Genomic DNA, 13,102 nt, shown 5'->3' with positions numbered 1-13,102 from the left:
TTATTAAGTTTCATATTACTAAAAATTAAGTTGAATTTTAGTGGACCCCAACCCAAAAGAGTGGTCATGCCCCTAATTGTCTCAATATTTCACGTTTATTACGTAATCATTAAATTATTAAATTTAATTGTGATTTTTTTTTTGTTACATGTCCACACAAGAGAGGGAGGAGGAATTCGAATTAGTGACATCGACACAACATTGACTGCCACATTAATTTATAAAGAGTGTAGTAAAAGTTGTAGTACCTCAAACATGCATTTATTTGCACTACCATCATGCTCTTCTTCTTAACAGTAACTGTCAAAATAGTTTTCAAAATTATATAAAAATTGGCTCCCTTTGTTCATATTTTTTGGCAGGGTACTTTTTTTAAACAAAAAATAAATAAAAATTATCATGTAGCATAAAAAGTAAAAGTAGTTTTGAATAATTTATAAGTATTTTGTGTTTTAAGTTATTTGTTAATAATTTTATTTTGAAAAAATAAAAAAGCAAATGGTTAAACAAACAAAACCAACGGATGAACATGAAAATTGATTAATAGTACTATGAAACATTGATATATACATGTCATTCATGTAATGCTAAAAATCATATCTTCATTTATTGTTAACCATTGAATCATAAAGAATAAATCATTGATGGATACTGTTATATATGATAGGAGTTTGCTTTTTAGCATCTATCTTAACATTATCAAGAGAAATTAGAGCACAACCATGTCAAGTTGTCAACCTAGTGGGATTGGCTATGACAAATAGGACAACTCTATTGTGAGAGATATTTTGATGATGATGATATTAATAATATTAATCTATTTGTTATTATTTTTTATTTTTTTTCTAAAAAACAAAAAACATTAACGATTAACTCAAATACAAGACACTATATAAAAATAAAAATAAAAACACAAAAATAGTTTTCACAAAATTTTTTTTTTTAAAAAAAAAGAATTTGAAAAATACAAAAATAACTTAAAATAAGAATTCATATGGAGAATTTGAAAAATGACTCGAAAGGATTGTAGTTGGGTGGCCACGACGTAGTGTCGTTAGCTGCCATTATAATGTAAAGTGTAGTAGTAGTGTCTCATGTGCTTAAAGCATCTTCAGCAATAATTTTTATTTTACTACTCAAAATACAATTTTTTTTAATTTCATTTTAGCTACTAGTTTTTCACTACACGCTCCAACAAGAACATCTATTTTAACTATCTACTATAATTAAATATTATTTTTCAGTATTATTTTATTAGTTTTTTATCATTTCATTGTTTTTTCCATAAAAAGAGATAAAGCGAAAATGAAAGAGAAAATATTAAAATATATATATAAAGAAAGATAAAATATAATAAAATATTACTTACAAGTTGCTACAATAACTTATAAATATGAAAGTTCACTGTATCAGTAGTAGGTAAATCTTATATTTTATAGTATCTGTTTGAGCAAGAAAAGTTAATAAAATAACTAAATTTAACTAAAAAGTTAGTTTAAAAACACTGCTGACGATGCTCTTACAAATGTAAAATAACAATTTTTTGGTGAAACATTTGTAACAGAGATTTTTTTTTTTAATGGAAATATGATGATTTTTAACTGAGATTATATATGTATGTATTAATAATGGTGATGACATTATCTATGAAAAAAAAAATGAAATAAATTAATGGTGATGACATTATGACTAGATATATACTTGATGGCAATTCTTTTGTTTTTTTTTTTTTTTTAACAAAATTTGGTGGATAAGGATCACTTTGACAAACAATTGGTTAAAGTTAAAACGTTTATAAACTCTAGTAAATGACCATGCTCATTTAAGACTTTTAGTAGTTGAAGCTTTAAAGTGATGATAGTTATGGAAAATGATAATTTTCGGTTCAAATGAACTGGAGAATATTTTGTTAATTATAGTGGAGGGGTATATATTTCTCATATTTTATACAATATCAACAATTTTTTCTTCCTCTTATTTTTTATTTTTAAAATAAAAATATTAAGGGGAAAGTCCACATATCCCCTCAATCTACCACTCAATTGACAATGTCTCCCAAAACTTTCAATTGTGACAATGTCCCCCCCAAACTACCAAAACATTGTCAATGTCCTCCCAAATGAAGAAACCACCCTTAGTAAAATAAAAACAGAAAATACTAATCCTTCTAAAAAAAACCTAAAATTGAAAAAAAAAAATAAAAAAAAATCCAAAGGTTGGCCAAATTTTTTTAAAAAAATAATAATAATTTTTATAAGAAAATTTTTATTTTTTATTTTTTCATAAAAATTGAAAATTTTCGTTTTTATTTTTAAAATAAAAATTTCAGTTATAAAAATAAAAAATAAAAAATAAAAAATTTCGTTTTAATTTTTTTTTTTTAAAAAAATTGTTTCTTTTAAATAAAAATTCATTTAAAAAATTAAAAATTTTAGTTTATAATTTTTTTTTGAATTTATATGGATATTTTTGTTTTATTGAGAAATATATAGGAGTATTTTTATATTTTTATTAGCTTTGGGGGGGGGAGAACATTAACAATATTTTGATAGTTTGAGGATATTGTCAATTGAGTAGTGGTTTGAGGGAGGTATCTAAACTTTACCCAAATATTAATAAACAATAAAAGTACAAAATACTCATATAATAATTATAATTATTTTTGTCAATATGTCACATTAATATATTTTTTCATACAAAAATAAAAACACCATACAAAAAATGTCAATAAACAGAACCAGTATTATACTTATTCTCTCACAATTTACACTCAATTAGCAATCACTTCCAAACGATAAGAAGTAACAAATTTTCAAAGTTGTCCTATTGATATGAATGAACGAATTGAAGATTTGTTTTTTTTTTTTAAAAAAAAAAGATGAATAATATGTGACTTTATTCATAAAAAAAGAATAATATGTCACGTTTTTAAGTTTCAAGGGATAATTATGTATTGGGTGAAAGTTTAAGACCATAAATGTAATTTTTCAAAATAAGAAATTAATATTCTCTCGACAGTCAAAATAAAATAGCGAGGCAATAACTCTATAATATAATTTAATAAAAAATGGCTGAAATTTAGGAACTTGATCCCACTAATTTATCCTCTTTATCCTCTCTTGATCCCGCTAATCTGCAGCCAAAAATCTCGTCCAATTTTAGAACCCGGGCTTTCACGGGACCCAATAGGGCGGGTCCACCGACCCGGAACCCAAAAATCTGGACATTTTCGTGCACTGGTAGACAATCTAAGCGAACCGTATGGAACACACAGCTTTCTATTTATTTAACACAAATCAACACCTGTGAGTTCCTTTCACGAAAGTAACGGAGATTTCCCCCAAAAACATAGAGAGAAAAACCAAACGGTTATTATGTTGCAGAGAACCAGACGACGGTGCGAGGGCACGGCTATGGGTGCCATCGTTCTCGATCTCCGACCCGGTCTCGGTGTCGGACCTTTCACTCTTGGTAATTCTCGATCGGTGTCTGAGTTTTCCTTTTATATGATTGAATTAATTGAAGACTTTGTTCTGGATCGAAATTTGCATTGGATTTCATCTTAATTTGTTGGATTTTTGAATTATTCACCTGTTTGGTTCCCGAAAAAATGCCTGGTTAAGTTTTCATCTCGGAGACATTTTTATTGGAGCTTAGAACAGAGGATGTACAATTCATTATCCATATTTTTGTTTGTCTTGTTCTTAATTTTGGCAGTTTTCTCACCTACTAGGCTATGATAATGATGCTTTCTTGGCTTTTAAGCTTTCCTTGTCAACGCTTAGTTATTGATTGCAGGGGTCGTTAGTGATTGGTTTTATGAGCTCAGCATTTATGCGTTTTTTGTGGGGTGTTTGTGTTGAATTGATTTTTGGATTTCAAAAGCTTGGGTTATCTGAAGAGTTTAGGCATTTTAGTAGCTAACTTATGTTCAGCGCTGAAAATTTCTTGTGTTTTTTGCAGGGATGCCGATATGCGAAGCGTTTGCTCAGATAGAGCAGCAGCCTAACATTTACGATGTTGTCCACGTGAAATACTTCGACGAGGTTTGGATTGTAGGAGATTCACATCATGCGTGCATTTACACATAGAAACACATATGGACTACTTTGGAAATTTGTTGTTATTTTAATGAATGCTGTGTAGGATTTGTGCTGGGATTTGCTGAATATGAAATTCACAACTCATATATTTAGGTGATTTTACACCATTAATTTGCCACCTCTTACTGTGCTTGTTATATGCAGGAGCCGCTGAAACTGGACATTGTTATTAGCTTTCCAGATCATGGTTTTCATCTTCGCTTTGATCCTTGGTCACAGGTATTACTTTCCTATATTTTTTTTGTTATTTGTTAGGTTTCCTGCCTGTGTTTCACTGTGAGGATGTGATCAAAAGGTTTCTTACAAATGATAAGTGGAATGATGAAGCTATTAAAGATGTGTAATGCCACACACACTCCCGCTCCTATACTTTCTGACGTGATTTTAAAATCATCATTGGATTAAAACCTAATAGGGATTCATTCAAAAGATTTTGAAAGCACATCAGGAAGTGTGAGAATGGGAGTGTATGTAGCATTACTCATTGAAGATTAGTTTTTGTACCTAATTATGTGATTATTTTAGTAATTTAGTGAGTAATACATTATGGTAAATATAACAAACACTTGTGCAGTTCGAGGCTTCAATTTTATGCATAACTCTTTGCCTATTGACTTATTGGGCGACTAACTTCCTCTTTCTACTCCTCTAGTTTACCTTGTGCTTTTTAACTAAGTATTTGATGCGACAGTGACAATGGAGGGCTCTAAGGGCGTTCTCTAGGAGCTAATCCTTGTATTCTGATTCTTTTTTTTTTTTTTTTGGTTTATTGGGTATATTATAGCTGATATTTTACCATTTATCTTGCATGCCAGGATAAAAACCACATAAGAATCTCATGTGAAGAACAATATGGGATATAGAAAATGGTAAAATCTAGAGTTTGAATATGGACATGATATTAATGTTTCTTGCACCCAGTGAAGAAATTCGAAACATGACATAATTTACAAAATCGCTTCAGTCTGTTAAAATTGTCAACTTGCAAGCTTAATGGAGATTTCCCTTTTTATATTGTTCTACTTTATTGACATAAGTAAATAAAATTAAAATATTGGGAAAGCATCTTTTGGTCTAGTAACCGTTGAATAAACCAACTATATCCTTTAGCATAGGTTCTCCAATTCACAGAATAAATTGATCAATTATTGGAATAAAAGAGATCATGTCTTTCTGTTTATTGCATGGCACTATAAATTTTGTTTCTGCCTTATTGGATCTGTTAGTGGAGTTATTTTGTGCTGAGGCCCATTCGCATTCGAGTTTTGATGGATAAATTTGGTGCCCTGTATTCATTTTAGTTCTGTATATCGTACATCCAATGTAATCTAGTAGTTGTATACTCACATGATACATTTTGACTAATATAACTTTAAATTTGGTGTCAGAGGCTACGCCTTGTTGAAATTTTTGATGTAAAACGGCTCCAAATGCGCTATGCAACTTCTCTAATAGGGTGGGTTACTAAAATTTAGTGTTATAATTTATATGTTATTAAATCTATTTCTGACCCTAGTTTCTTTTCTTAGAGGACCATCCACTCTAGCTACTTTTGTAGCTGTATATGCACTTTTTGGGCCAACCTTTCCTGGTATTTACGACAAAGACAGAGGTGTTTACACTCTATTTTACCCAGTATGTATATGGAAGACCTAATTATCATAAATTTTTATTACTTTTTGCTATATCTTTTATTACATGCTAGGCTCTGTCTTACATGTATATTTTGCAGGGGCTATCCTTTGCTTTTCCAATTCCTAGCCAGTATACAGATTGCTGCTATGATGGGGAAGGTACTGTTTCTGTATTTTCTAACTCACTTTTACTTGATTTAGAGAATTTTTATATTCTGATTACTTAATTTGAATCCTTTCTGTTATGAAAGCGGCATTGCCATTAGAGTTTCCAGATGGCACCACACCAGTGACATGTCGTGTCTCCATATATGATAGTTCTACCGACAAGAAAGTTGGTGTAGGATCCTTAATGGACAAGGCTACTGCTCCTCCATTACCTGTTGGCAGCCTTTACATGGAGGAGGTGCATGTTAAGGTTTGACTCCTTCATTCTCATGCATTTATTTTGATTGAAATGTCATCATCCTTAAGTCTTGCGTGATGTCATTGAATTGTCTGAGAAATCTGGTGGGTCATCTTATGGACAGCCGTGTGCTTTTTCTTAGCACCAACTGTGTAGCATAAGCATGGAAAAGTGGGGAGGGCTAAAACCATGGATTAACACTTTGCTTTGCTGATGATTGCTTCCTGAGTGTTTAAGTACCAGCCCACTGCATTACTTCTCTTTTTTAGATTCTGAAGTGTAATTTTTTGACGCATGCGAGTGTGATTCTTGGATCTAAGTTATTTTTGTGTCTGTATTGTCCAGCTTGGAGAAGAATTATACTTCACTGTTGGAGGCCAACATATTACTTTCGGTGCATCTCCGCAGGCAAGTTTTAGGTCTCATGTAGTTAATCTTCAGTATCTTTTTTGTTGTTTCTTTTCCTGATTTTGCTGGTAAACACTTTCTTGCTCATTTCTTACTCTTAAAATTTGTTTAGACCATCCTTTTGTTTTCTTTTCACGAGTAATGATATACATCACTCCATTATCCCCCCACCATCCCAAAGCTTATGTGGCATGATCCCCCAACTAAAAAATAATCTCAATGCACCAAATGCTATGGAGGATCACGCCACATAACCTTTGGGGCGGGGGGGTGGAGATAATGGGTTCATGTAGCATCATTACTCCTTTTCACATTGTACAATGTTCCGTGGAATCTTAGATGAGATGGTTTTTTATGGAGGTGCAACATAATTACAATGTCTTTCTTTCTCTCTTTGACGCACAAATACATATATACATATTATTTCTGTGGAGAACAAATAAATTGCTGTCAACTTGACTTGAAACCAGGACATTATTCATTTGATGAATGAGTTCTATTTTGGCATACTTTCTTATTTCTTAATGCTAATCAAATAATTGTCCCTAGGTTTTGAAAATTCTATAAAATAGTTAAGTTGCTGCAGTTTTTTAATCTCTTATCTTTTATTGGTTCCATTAATGACCTTTTTTTTTTGTAAGTTTTCTAGTGGTCTATTATTTTCTAATTGTATCATTTACTTCTGTTTCATTTTCTATTTAGTTTTGAGTTCTAATTGGCTACATTAATGCAATATTGTGATTCCTGATTTCATAGTCTCCTCTTTTCCACAGGATGTCTGGACTGAATTGGGTCGTCCTTGTGGAATTCATCAAAAGCAGGTATTTCTGAGTCACCCAGTCTTGAATTTAGAATTGTATTCTTTTAGAGAGCAGCTGATACAGACTTGCATAGTCTCTTAAGTTTTTCCTTCAGAGGATGTGTAGAAATTGGCTATATTTATGCTGATGGGAGGATGGGGATTCTTATAATTGAATGAGGATGTGTAACAAGCTTACTCAGAGTATCTTATTCAATTTCAACTTGACTCAACAAAGCCTTGTCCTAAGTCACAGGCATTGCAAGCAAAATCTCACTTAGTTTTATCTAGAACTGTTTTATTAATATAAGTACTAATGTCTTTATATGTCATTGACCTAAAATTATAGATGAATGGGTTTTAGCATTTTGTAGGCAATTGTGTTCTACATGCTTCAGAAGAAATTTTATATTGGGTTTAATTTTTTGTTTGAGAATTGTGTAGCATATGCTTATGAAGAAGAATTCAACTTAATTTCAACTTGACCTACCAATGCCTTGTCCCAGTTATTTTGCTGTGTGGATAGGAATATTTATTAGTCATTATATTTTATCTAGTGTAATATAGACCATTAATTCATAGAGCATATAATCTTTTCTGCTTCTTTGATCACAAATGTAATGATGAAAGAATCATAACAGCAGAGACAATTAAGTGCTGCATGCTCGAGAAGAATATTTATATCCTGTTCTCGAAATTTGATCTTATTGCTCTTAGATTTAATGATGAACTAAGTCACATGGTTTGCTCATGGCTTCCATGTTTCTTTCATGTAGTGCTCCCACGTCTTTTCTTTTTTCATTCTCATGTTGGTTGAAATGCTGTTTCTTAAGCACTAATTCCCTCATTGGATGAACACAAGAATTATGTTGCGGTATTAGTATCTGCCTAGGTCGGGTGTGAGCTATTTTTTCTTTGATGGGTGATCTGGTGTCCAAGCATTATAGTTGTTGGTGATTTCAATTTGTTTGTCATTATTAGTGAATATTGATTCCGTTAATTGTACAGGTAGACCAAATGGTTATTCACTCTGCATCAGATCCTCGTCCACGGACGACACTTTGTGGTGATTATTTCTATAATTATTTTACCCGTGGTTTGGACATCTTATTTGATGGGCAGGTATTCATTTTCTTTGGTTCTAGTAATATACATATAATCATGATTCTATGCATGATAACCTGTGCACTCAGAATTCTAATATCACTGTTTTGTATTTGCAGACTCATAAAATCAAGAAGTTTGTTTTGCATACGAACTATCCTGGTCATGCAGATTTCAATTCATACATAAAGTGCAATTTTGTTATCTTTAGTTCAGACTGTAAGTTCTGTTCTGTTTCAGAAGTTTCCAAATGGATCTGTTATACAGAAACTGATAAACCATTTTCATTTTGTTCCTTCAGTTGAGGGGTCTTTTGAGGAAGTAAATAGCAGGGTTCACAGGATTACACCAAGCACCAAATGGGAGCAAGTGAAGGTAAATTTGTTTTTACTCAGTTTTTTAATATATTATCTGGAATAACTTTATCTTTGAAAATTTAAAGAACTGGCAAACTGTAGGTTCAAATACAATGTAATGGAAGTTCATTTGGTGTCAAATTTACCTATCACCTTAATTAACAATTTCATTGGCACTGATTTTTCTTTCTTTAGAATGAATGGAGGATTAGATCTGGAGTGTTCTTTCCTCAATGTTCCTAGCATTTATCTTTTATTTTCTAGTTCTTTTTCCATTATTTTCCATTTGTGACCTTTTTCATAGTTAATGATGCAGGGTTTCAATTGCAGATACTAGGTGCTTGAATAATATTTGATTGTTGGATGTGTCTTGGTAGCAGAATTATGTAATTCACTTCGGAACACCACCCACCCACCCCAATTTGTTTTTGGTGGGGTTTTTTTTTTTTTCTTCCCTGGATTATTCATTTATCATCTACAGGCATTACATTTGCTGGAGGCGTGTTATAAGTTTGTTGGGGAAAACAAAAATGTTTCCTGTCTAGCCAGAAAAAAATAAAAAAATTATATATATATATATATATATACACACAACTGTACTCCCATCGTCCTTGTTACTGTTGGCTTAACCTTTAATGTCCGTCTCCTTTATAGTTGGTGTTAATGTATTAACAGAAGATTCACACTTCTAGGAAATTCTTGGTGACTGTGGCCGTGCTGCCATTCAAACACAAGGTTCTACAAGCAATCCTTTCGGATCTACATTTGTGTATGGTTATCAAAATGTTGCCTTTGAGGTGAGTTAACAGTTATTTATCCATTTGTCTTGCTTCCAATTTAAACACCCTCTCTGGTGTCAAAAGAAAAAAAAGGGGGAAAAAAAGAAGACGATTTAAATTTGACTTCTGTTGAATCTGACAATTATATTCCGTACCTCGAGTTTATTGTATGGTAGTAAAAGGGACTGCTAATGAGTCTGTCATCAATATCAGCAGGTGATGAAGAACGGTTATATTGCTACTATAACTCTTTTCCAGTCATGATTATAATGCCTGGTAGGTCGCTCCTTCCTGCACTCCTTAGCAATGTTATTTGTTTTAGCATACACAATTCCTACAAATTTTTTATTTTTATTTTTTATGTAATTGTTGATATTATCATTGTTTAGGTTTCATTGGCTAAAATTCTTTTGAGCTACTAATCTCTGGGAAATTTGGCCCTCATTTAGTAACCATCTGAATCTTGTCTGTTGCAACCTTTTTAGAGAACCATTGTCTTGATATGTTCCACCTTTATCTTGTTGAGTAGATACTGCCGCATTGTGACGTTTATCTTGATTCAACTGAAGCCTTGCAGAAAGGCTGTTTGTTATTGCAGTACTGATCCTGTTATGTTTTGATTTTTAAGTTGTCCGAATTCGATGCTGGTATGTCACAAGCAGTAGGTGGGATTTGGGCAGTAAATTTGCGCTAAAGCAGTAAATACTCGTTGTAAACACCACCATGGCCGAGTGCAATGATAATTGTAAAGTTATCTATTACTATGTACAGATGACAGAAACGTTTGTATAGTGATAATGTTTGTGTCTTTGTAATTTTCAAAGAAAAAAGACGCAATGCAAAATTTATTACATTATGTTATTCAAATTGCTAGCTTTCGTTTTACCTCTAAGTTTGAGAATGCTTATTTGGTAATTGAATGTCTCAATTTTCTGAACTCTTTGATAGTTCATATCATTCAATTAATATGAATAGCCTTACGGCCAAAAGGTACTTCTCTAATGTGGAGATTCGGGTTCGACCAATTATAGGTAAACATTTTGCTTGTTAAAAAGAAAGGATTGGAAGTTTTTAGAAATAGCATAATTTTTCGTTATTGAACTTCAAAACCATTAAGGTCTACACTTGTTGGATGATCCGAAGAAAGATGAGAAAGAGGGTTTGCAGATGCTGGTTTTGCTAATGTACCGCTTTTCATTTGTATGAGCTGTTGGAGATGGGATTATTCACAGGTTTGAGAGCCATTCACGACCGTCAATAAAATTTAGTGAAATAAATGGTTCAACCTCGTCGGTGGTGAGCTCCCTAGACCATGAAACTCGCCCTCCGAAATCAGCACCCGGTCCCCAACACTTGTATTGTCCATAGAACACAGTCCTGCATGCAAGGCACATGTTAATGTTGTTCCAAATTGGTTAAACTTGAAACACCATCCTGGGACATAATGAAGGCACGATGCTGTAAGGAGGAGGAGAGAACAAACACAAACATACATTTCCCTATTCTTATCTCCCCAATTGTACCATCCTGGGGGAGTGATGATCTTGTCCATGTAAGTGTACGCAAAGACCACCCTAGAAAAAGTGCCCCATGCCCTGCCCAAGTAGAGGGCGCCTGAGCCAGTGACCTTGCAATTGACGAAGGAGAAGCCAGTTTCCTCAAGCAAGCTCTCTCTCTTTTGGGCAGTCAAGGCTCCATAGCTATTGGTGATGGCATGCAAATGGCAGTTCTCATAGAGGGAGAGACCATTTCCAAATATGAAGTCGACGGAGCCTTCAATGAAGCAGTCCTTGAAGTAGTGCCTGCCCATGTCATCATAAAGAGTGTCCTGTGCTCCAACAATTTTGCAGCTGAAGAAGGCCGCCGTGTCGGCTGAAACCCGTAGTGCCACTGCTTGCTTTCCTAGAGCTCCTGATGGTGGCAATGGTGCCTTATTCTGTTATAGAACATCGTCGAAAAAACTAACATCTAATTACCTTAGCTAGCCACAATCCTCATCTCTCTACTGTAGAGTACTAATAGTAAATAATGAAGCCCAAATCACGAAATTGGCTGACCTTGAAGGTGATGTTCTTTGCAATGAAGTATGGAGCATCAACTGCAAATGTAGCAGAAGCAAAGGTACCCAGTGGACGCCCACTTTGTCCCATTCTGTCCGCTGTGTCGTCCCACTCAATAATGGTGTTTTCTGCATCAGCACCTTCCAGGGTAATGTATGCCATAGTCGCAGGAATTTCAACCTTCTCCCTACATTTTTCCATCCAATTTAAATCAAAATGTAAACCTCAGAAGACAAAACCAAATAAACTAAGATATATCCGTCAATAACAAAATAAAGGGAAACTCCATTTTTTACCTGTAAATTCCTGCACTAATGGAGATAACGACCCGACAGTGATTTACGATTGGCAGTGAATCGATAGCTTTCTGCACAGTAACAAAATCACCGAACCTCGATTTTGTGTTTACTTGAATGGTTTTACAAGGCGCGAACATATTGGTTGCTTTCTGGAAGAGAGAGTGCTTGAAGGACCCCATTTGTTTCACCCAATTGATCAGGTAGGCCTTTTCACTCTCCACCACCCTATTTGGACGAGATAAAGAAGAACTTGTGCTCTCCAGCACCAAAATCAACAAGAGCAGCTTTCGCACCATCGTGTTCTTCAAGAAGTGAAAAAAAAAAAAAGGATCATAATATGAGGCTCTGATCATGCAATGCAATGGGAATTGTCAGACTTGATTCCGTATCTCTTGTGGCTCGTTTTGAGACTCTGAGAGGGAGAGAAAATCGTGCAGTGGGGGTGGTGTGAACCTTTAATTTCATGCTTGTCTTGTATTTGCAGTGTGGAGCAGGTTGTGCCACATAATCAGAGAAAGAAGAAAGGAAGAGGTGTGTTTTGGGTAGCGGCGTGGGAGAGGATGACATGGTGGTCATGATGGAGATATATGCAGCTACATAATCATTAATCAGCATTGTTGTTTTGATAGCGCCATGATAACTTCCTTTGGGTGTAAGGATTTTTTGTCCAAGTAATTGGGTTTCCTCATGGAAGATAAGGTAAACTGCATGGGTAGGTATTTTTAACCCTTATCCGATCCTAAGTAAAACTATTTTGTTAATGCTTTTTCTTTACGCCAAGTTTCTAATTTGGCATAAAAATAAAAGTAATTTTTGAATATATGTGTTGAATTGTTTATTAATGTTTTTGTCTTGAAAAAAAAAAGAAGAAAAAAAAAATGCTTATTTAAGAGGGGCAATATATAATTCTAAATAAAATCTTCGTTGGGTTTATATGAGTGATAGGGTATTAGTTTTTTTATTGACTATGATTCTTCCTTTTATCAACGAAAACAATTTATATAATTTTTTGGATAATCCATTTCCCTCAATAATACTATGAATTGGCTATGATCCTTCTTTAAAAATATTACTAAAAATTTATTTAAGACGTGTTTATTATTAGTTCCAATGATTATTGTTCTACTGGCTCTGCATGGTGAGTGTCAAATGAG

General features: G+C 33.4%; 2 protein-coding genes across 3 annotated transcripts; one reads left to right on the top strand and one right to left on the bottom strand.

Annotated features, from left to right (window-relative positions):
• Positions 1-3,161: 3,161 nt before the first annotated feature.
• LOC132171845 (PHAF1 protein At3g51130) lies at positions 3,162-10,474 on the top strand. Of its 2 annotated transcripts, none has more exons than XM_059583255.2 (15): positions 3,162-3,471; positions 3,964-4,046; positions 4,248-4,322; positions 5,492-5,559; positions 5,633-5,738; positions 5,836-5,896; positions 5,989-6,155; positions 6,489-6,551; positions 7,325-7,372; positions 8,359-8,472; positions 8,574-8,673; positions 8,756-8,829; positions 9,503-9,607; positions 9,806-9,865; positions 10,218-10,474. In XM_059583255.2, the coding sequence occupies exons 1-14, from the start codon at positions 3,375-3,377 to the stop codon at positions 9,851-9,853; spliced, it is 1,209 nt and encodes a 402-aa protein (XP_059439238.2). In that variant the 5' UTR covers positions 3,162-3,374; the 3' UTR covers positions 9,854-9,865; positions 10,218-10,474. The 2 variants fall into 2 exon arrangements, with proteins under 2 accessions (XP_059439238.2, XP_059439237.2); XM_059583254.2 differs by having other exon boundaries at positions 9,803-9,865.
• A 341-nt stretch (positions 10,475-10,815) lies between these two features.
• On the bottom strand, positions 10,816-12,244 carry LOC132170941 (putative pectinesterase 53). The gene is made up of 4 exons (XM_088512428.1): positions 11,946-12,244; positions 11,647-11,836; positions 11,083-11,525; positions 10,816-10,966 (listed from the first exon to the last, which is right to left on the bottom strand). The coding sequence occupies exons 1-4, from the start codon at positions 12,242-12,244 to the stop codon at positions 10,816-10,818; spliced, it is 1,083 nt and encodes a 360-aa protein (XP_088368554.1).
• Between the last annotated feature and the right edge of the window lie 858 nt (positions 12,245-13,102).

Source organism: Corylus avellana, chromosome 1, assembly GCF_965113065.1.
Source record: "Corylus avellana chromosome 1, dhCorAvel1.hap1.2, whole genome shotgun sequence".
NCBI lineage: Eukaryota > Viridiplantae > Streptophyta > Magnoliopsida > Fagales > Betulaceae > Corylus > Corylus avellana.
The sequence above is the reverse complement of the archived record's forward strand: the minus strand, read 5'-3'. Positions and strand labels throughout refer to the sequence as shown.

Bases quoted from the DNA above. Each gene is read 5' to 3' on its own strand.
- LOC132171845 (XM_059583254.2), top strand. From the start codon at position 3,375: ATGTTGCAGAGAACCAGACGACGGTGCGAGGGCACGGCTATGGGTGCC. The intron at 5,560-5,632 runs GTGGGTTACTAA...TTCTTTTCTTAG, and splicing joins TATGCAACTTCTCTAATAGG to AGGACCATCCACTCTAGCTA. The intron at 5,897-5,988 runs GTACTGTTTCTG...CTGTTATGAAAG, and splicing joins TTGCTGCTATGATGGGGAAG to CGGCATTGCCATTAGAGTTT.
- LOC132170941 (XM_088512428.1), bottom strand. From the start codon at position 12,244: ATGGTGCGAAAGCTGCTCTTGTTGATTTTGGTGCTGGAGAGCACAAGT. The intron at 11,837-11,945 runs GTAAAAAATGGA...GGAAAAATGTAG, and splicing joins ATTAGTGCAGGAATTTACAG to GGAGAAGGTTGAAATTCCTG. The intron at 10,967-11,082 runs GTATGTTTGTGT...CCTTGCATGCAG, and splicing joins GGAGATAAGAATAGGGAAAT to GACTGTGTTCTATGGACAAT.